At 46.9% G+C, this 7,150-nt stretch overlaps 1 protein-coding gene across 1 annotated transcript; it reads left to right on the top strand.

Annotated features, from left to right (window-relative positions):
• The first annotated feature begins 307 nt into the window (after positions 1 to 307).
• Positions 308 to 978, top strand: DEFB136 (defensin beta 136). The gene is made up of 2 exons (XM_047761475.1): positions 308 to 362; positions 806 to 978. Exons 1-2 carry the CDS (start codon positions 308 to 310, stop codon positions 976 to 978), a joined length of 228 nt encoding a protein of 75 aa, XP_047617431.1.
• Positions 979 to 7,150: the final 6,172 nt, after the last annotated feature.

Here is a 7,150-nt window from a genome sequence, read left to right as displayed (position 1 = left end):
TTTCACATCAGTGTACATTTGAGGTCACAGGGAAAGTGCTCAGGCCTGATCATGAGGATGCTTGGTCTCTGCTCCTATCCTACCTTGACTGAGTCCCTTCTTCTCCCAGGACTTGTAGAAGAGGAAGTAGCATAGAATGGCCCAAGGGCTCTTTTTACCTTTCACCCTGAAGAAGCCTGTCTCCCCTGGGTGTCCTTCCAGTTAGAATGAGGCCAGTGTCCAGCCCCACCCAGCCTTGCCCAGCTCTATAAAGGTGCCTCCCAGACTGCCACCCCTAGGAAGTTGCAGCAGCTCTGCGCCCTCAACCATGAGGCTTCATCTCTCTTGGTTACTCTTCCTCCTGCTGATCTCACTGCCTTCAGGTAAGATGGTGGGCACAGATCTGATCACAGAAAGGAGGGTCTTCCCTGAGGAGGCACCTGAATGCCCCTCTGGGTGAAGCCCAGCAGGGGGACCCTGCGATCAGATAAATCAGCAGGCAGGGAGGACCTGTGGGTTAGAGATCATCAGCCCCTACCCTGTCACCTCCTGAAAGTCTGCCCATGCTTGAGAGAGGGATCTGGTCCAACCACACGTGTGGGTCACTGCCAGCCATCCCCATACCTGCTTCTCTTAATGTCCTCTGATGAGCCCTGGACTCGGCAGGCCTGGTCAAAACGTAGCAGCAGGTGAGAGGGCGGCACACAGAAGGAAAACCTCCAACCAAGAAGCTGTGCACCAAGAAGAGAGGACAGCCTTAGGATGTCTTCCAGCCTCTTAAAGACTGATGGTTCTTCCTCGTTTTTTTTTTTTTTTTTTTCCTTAGGGAACGGTTTGATTGAAAATGATGGGGTGGAAATTCACACCTGCACTGTGCAAGGTGGCAGGTGTTTCTTCGGCTGCAAGATAGGATGGGAATGGGTCAGCTACTGTCACAGTATATTGTCCTGTTGCATAGAAATTAAGAAAAACCCCCCACCTCAGATCTATGAAACATGACCCCCAACTCCTGGGTCCAATTAAAAGCATATGCAAATGGCTGAAAGGGCAAAATCTCTGCTCTGTGTGGAAGGATGGTCAGCGAGCTATGGGCAGCCAATGGGGGCCAGATTCCCACCAGTTTACTGGCAAGATTCTAGATGTGTGTGTGTGTGTGTGTTTTTAAGGGGCTTTGTGGCAAAATGCATCTCCTATTTTCTGCCCTCCAATCTCCAATCAGGAATTCCTACTTCCAACTCAAATCCAATTGATCAATACATGACCAACATGCCCCAGGGTATGACATCCGCTGAGCCTAATCACCAAAGCTTACCATACGCCAGTCTCACTTTTAAGTGGATTTACATGTATTCAATCACTGAATCCTCACCAAAAAAAGAAAAAAAATCTATGATTCACCCACTTTGCCAATAAAGAAACTTTTTCCAGGTCACAGAACTAGCAAGAGTTTGTTAGCACTGGATTTGAACCCAGACAGTCTTGATCTAGTGTCTACACTGGTAAGCTGTACCACCTCTCAATTGCTAAGCAAAGCAGTCCAACTGGATGAATTTTTTTTTCAATTGGAGTATAGTTGATTTACAATGCTGTGTTAGTTTTAGGTGTACAGCAAAATGGTTCAGTCCTCTCTGTGTGTGTGTGTGTGTGTGTGTGTGTGTGTGTGTGTGTGTGTGTGTGTTTTCAGAGTCTTTTCCATTATAGATTATTACAAAATATTGAATGCTATGCTATACAGTAGATTCCTGCTGTTTACCTATTTTATATATAGTAGTGTATATGTTAATCCCAAACTCCTAATTTATCCTCCCATTTCCCCTTGGGTAATCATAAATGTGTTTTCTTTGTAAGTCTGTTCCTGTTTTGTTGATCAATTCATTTTTGTCACATTTTAGTTTCCACATATATCATACAATATTTGTCTTTCTCATTCTGACTTACTTCACTTAGTATGATAATCTCTGGGTCCATCCATGTTGCTGCAAATGGCATTATTTCATTCTTTTTTAGGGCTGAATAATAGTCCATTGTGTATATGTACCACATTTCCTTTATCCATTCTCCTGTCAACGGACATTCAGGTTGCTTCCATGTCTTGGCTATTCTAAATAGTGCTGCAATGAACATTGGGGTTCGTGTATCTTTTTGAATTATGGTTTTCTCCAAATATAAGCCCAGAAGTAGGATTGCTGGATCATATGGTAGTTTTATATTTAGTTTTTAAGGAACCTCCATATTGTTTTCCATAGTGGCTGCACCAATTTACATTCCCATGAAGAGTGTAGGAGTGTTCCCTTTTCTCTGCACACTCTCCAGCATTTGTTATTTGTAGACTTTTTGTTGATGGCCATTCTGACCCATTTGAGGGGATATCTCATTTAGTTTTGATTTGCATTTCTCTAATAATTTCTAGCTGGATGGATTGATTGTAGTTTGTATGGACTGTAGATTGTAGATTCTAATGAGGAATCAAAAATCCAACTAGATCCAGGAGTTCCTGCTGTGGTGCAATGAGATCGGTGGGTGTCTTGGGAGCACTGGGACACGAGTTCAATCCCTGGCTCAGCATATTTAAGGATCTGGATGTTCTCAGATCTGATCCCTGGCCTGGAGGCTCCATGTGCCTCAGAGCAGCCAAAAAAAAGGGAAAAAAAAAAAAAGAATCCAACTAGACCCAATAAAAAGTCAGTCCCTCAAAACTCTTCCTGTGACTTAAAGCTATCATGTTTCCAGTTGTTAGTTGCATCTTTGACGCTACTCATGACTTTCTGCTTTGACTTTCATGATTCAAGTCCTGAGTCCACACACCAAGCACTGTTCCTCTCACCACTGCAGTGGAAGCAACAAGCATTTCACACCCACACAAAACGTGTAGCTGATGGAGTTCCCACTGTGGCATGGTGAGTTAATGATACAGCTTGTCTCTGTGGTGTTGCCAGTTCAATCCCCAGCCTGGCCAAGTGGGTTTAAGGATCAGCTGAAGCTGTGGCTCAGATTCGATCCCGGCCCAGGAACTTCCATACGTCACAGGTGCGCCCCCAAAAATGGAAAAAAAAATTTGTAGCTATCTGTGGACAGCACTGTTCCAGAAGCCCTTCCTTACCGCCCCCCTCCAGCATCCCTGCCCAGGACAGACGTCACAGATCTTCATCAAAACTCACAAGGTATTAGGAAAAAACAACAGCAGCTGCGTTTCAGGGTTTCCCTTCTCCAAAGATGGGCCCACAGGAAATTTATCTGCTCAGACTCCTCCATGCCTCTAACCCTCAACATCCCAGCAAAAAAGAAAAACCCGAAGTCGTCAGCAGTCTGCAGGGCATCTCTAGTCCAGCTTGCCCTTCCTGTTACGCCGTGGTCTTGGGGTACCTGCATGTGCTCCCTGAAGCCCAAACCCTCAGCCAAAGAAAGGCAGAGGTGAGGCAAAGTTCACAATGCCCCATAAATGCAGTGAAATTAACACAGAAACAGAAAATGAAAAGAGAAAACTGGGTAAAGAAGGAAAAGCAAATATTCTTTCACAACCCCCTCCCACCCACCCCTAAAAAGACTAAAAATCCCTGTCATTTCCTTGTGGTTCCTAAGGCCATCCTTACACCAGCCTGGGGCAAGGCGTTACTCTAACTTGACCATGGGTGAAGGAAGCACATGATACTGTCTTTGATTTTCTCCCGTGCAGCTCAGATAAGACTGAAAAGCTCAGAGTCGTTCTTCCCGAAAGCCACATGTGAAATGAATGACTAGTGAACTGTTGCATGCAAATGCCGTCACGAATTCACCTGGGGCTCTGGGGGTGAAACTTCAAGGTAATGGCCACCTCTGCAGGGAAGCCAGAGTGGCCAGTCTGGGCACCCCCATCCCTGAGCAGCCATTGGAGAGGGTCTGTGATCGAGGGTTAGCAAAAATCAGACATCTGTCCCCAGGAATTGGACTCTGAGCGAACGGTGTCACCACCTTGGTGCCGTTGTACAGTCTGTCCTCCTGGCAGATGATTCCAGAACCGTGACCCAGTGTGGCCCTTCATGGCTCCTTTGTTTCTGGCCGTATTCCATACCTGGTCTGTGAGACCCAAATATCTTCCCTCGAAGCTTAAAAATGTCCACAGTTGCAGTTAACAATCTGGTGTTGCCGCTGCTTGGCTTGGGTTTGATCCCTGGTCCCGAGGAACTTCTGCATGCCGTGGATGCAGCCAAAATAAAAAATGTCCAGAGTTAATGTCTGTCCCTGGAAACCAATAATCTGAATGATATTGAGAACTCTGAGCTCATCATACAGAAACTTTAGGATGAAATGAGGTCATGTGTGGAATCATGTATGTAACATGCCAGCCACGGTGTCATAAATATCCTGGTACCGTGTTAGCCGGGTTCCAGAATGTAAAGGGAGGGATTGTGCTACCCTGGAGGAAAGGCAGTGAAGCCAGCAGCATCTCTGATCCACACATCATGAGGCAGGACAGGGCGGCAGCAGGAATCAGACTGGCATCCACAGGCAAAGGGAAAGCCAAGATCAGGGACAGAGTCAGACCTAGGTCCCCACCACGACCTTCCTACAAATTTCTTTGTCTAGAATCAGACATAGAGGTTTAAAGTTTTGGCTGTGTTTTAGCTGCTGGGTCTGCCATAACCCATCACCGCAAACTGGGTGGCTAAAACAACAGAAATCTATTCTCTCACTGTTTTAGAAGCTTAAAGTCCAAAACCAGGGTACCGGCAGGGCCATCTTCCTTCAGAAAGTTCTAGAGAATTATTTTCTGTCTCTTCCAAACTTCTGGTGGTCCTGGCCATCTTGATGTTGCTTGGTTGACAGCTGCATCATTTCCATCTCTGTCTATCTTCACATGTTCTTCTTATTCCTCTGTCCATTTCTGTGTGTTTTCATGTAAATTCCTTATAAGAGCACGAGTCACTGGATTTAGGACTGTCCCTAATCCAGTATGACCTCGTCACAACTAACCGCATCTCCAAAGACCCTATTTCCAAATAAGGTCATGTTCTGAAGTTTCAAGTGGACAAAATCTGGGGGAAACACTATTCAACCCACTATAGGTTCTAAATCAGGGATCTGCCTTTTCTTGGGGGAGGCAGTCCCTTCTTAACCCACCTTCTTTTATACACAGTGAGGAGGGGTGCGCCCAGGAGGGGACTTGCAGATGAATCAACCTTTGCTACATAAACTAACACTTTTCCTCTTACTGGCCATCCCCCCCCGCCGAGACCATCCAGAGAATATGCCCCCAAAAAACATAAGTCCCTGGCCTCAAGATGCTCCGAGATTATGCTCAGAGAGCTAGAGTCTTAAATAATCACAACGCAAGCTTACTGGTCTTATTATAGTAATCCATGACGTGATCTGCAGGCTTTCCTATGACACAAGAAGCTTTGCCCCCAGCTTTATTGAGGTATAATTGTCAATTTAAAATTGCATATATTTAGAAGTTCCCTTATGTCACAGAAGGTTAAGGATCGGGCGCAGTTCGATCCCTGGCCCAGGAACTTCCACATGTGGCAGGCATGGCCAAAAACAAATAAATTTTAAAAATTGTATATATTGGGAGTTCCCTTCGTGGCTCAGCAGTTAACAAACCCCACTATGATCCGTGAGGATGCAGGTTTGATCCCTGGCCTCGCTCAGTGGATTCAGGCTCTGGTGTTGCCGTGAGCTGTGGTGTAGGTCGCAGATGCGGCTCAGATCCTGTGTTGCTGTGGCTGTGGTGTAGGCCAGAGCTGTGACTCTGATTCAACCCCTAACTTGGGAACTTCAATATGCCGCAGGTGCGGCCCTTAAAAAAAAAAAAAAGTGTACATATTTAAGGGGTATAACTTAATGATTTACTGCACATGATGACGTAATCACCACAGTTAAGCTAATTCACACAACTTGTCACCTCACACAGTTATCCCGTGTGTGTGTGTATGTGTGTGTGTGTGTGTGTGTGTGTGTGTGTGTGTGTGTGGTGAAAACACCTAAAATCTATCCTCAACAAATTTCAAATGTAGGTGAAATAGAATATCATTGGCGCTGGTGAGGTGAGCTGTAGGGTATGTTGCAAAACTGGTATGTTTGTGTGGAAGCGTTGAGAAAATTATAGACAATACAGTTCATGGGGAGACAGCTGGCCCAGACGGAATGAAAGCAGAAAGTACGTCACCCGCCAAATCTGTGCTGCCATTCTCTCCATAAGTCACTTTTGGGGGGGGGTACAACTAGCTGTCAACAAATAACAATAGCAAAATTCCAAGCCTGGATCTCTTAGGCTGCATAAAAATGGTCCAGATGTTGAGCCAGCCACAGCAACGACGCCCAAAATCCAGTTTCTGCCCCCTTCAGGGTTCGCGGATGCTGCAGCTGTTTATGGCCAACTTCAGACCCCCTCATCAGCCTCTTCGTCTAGCATCTGGTTTGGGTCACGGGCTCTGATGCCATCTGGGCTCATTAATGGGAGCAGGGCCATGGACTCTTTCAAGAATGGGCCTCGGTACCAGGCAATTGGGATTTAAACCTGGATCCTTCCAGAGCCACCTCTTAGCTAGGTGAGCCTGAGCAAGTCATTTTGCCTCTGTGAGCTTCCATCTTCTCTTCCCTGGGAAGTGAGTAATAAGAGAGGAGGAAGGGAGGAAAAGGGGAGAGGAGGGGGAGGGGAAGGGGAGAGTAGAGGAAGGGGAGGGAAGTAGGAGGGGGAGGGGAAAGGAGGGGAGGGGAAGGAGGGGTGGGGGAGGGAAGGGGGAGGAGGGTGAGGGGGAATCGGAGGGGAAGGGAAAGGGGAGAGTGGGGGGATGGGGGAGTAGGAGGGGGAAAGGGAGGAGAAGAGATGAGAATAATAAGAGAAGTTACTCCCTAGGATGGCTGGGGGGGCTTGAGTCAGCTAAGAAGTGTTTAGCACGGAGCCTGGCACTCAGTAACACTGGATAATTATTAATCCACAAGGAGGCACTCCATACAGACTAGTTATTGTTGTTGCTGCTGTTAATGTTGGAGCTGGCCCATTGCCCCCTAGTTTTTGCCAAGTTCTCTCTCACTGCACCACCTCAATGGGGCCATGGGCCAGGGGAGCAGCTCCCAGACGTCCCTATGACTCAGGTTCACTAACAGCTAGAAGGACCTCTTCCTAGAGGTACCCATTGCTGGAGAAGAGAGCCTTCTGGTCCAGCTGCTGGGGAGAAGCAGCCCACAGCCC

Source organism: Phacochoerus africanus, chromosome 15 (assembly GCF_016906955.1).
Source record: "Phacochoerus africanus isolate WHEZ1 chromosome 15, ROS_Pafr_v1, whole genome shotgun sequence".
Lineage (NCBI taxonomy): Eukaryota > Metazoa > Chordata > Mammalia > Artiodactyla > Suidae > Phacochoerus > Phacochoerus africanus.
This window is presented reverse-complemented; position numbering and strand designations above follow the sequence as displayed.

What these genes read in the sequence shown, in the direction of transcription:
- DEFB136 (XM_047761475.1), top strand. Translation starts at nt 308, where the DNA reads ATGAGGCTTCATCTCTCTTGGTTACTCTTCCTCCTGCTGATCTCACTG. An exon ending in GCTGATCTCACTGCCTTCAG is followed by an intron (nt 363 to 805) that starts GTAAGATGGTGG and finishes TTTTTTCCTTAG; the next exon opens with GGAACGGTTTGATTGAAAAT.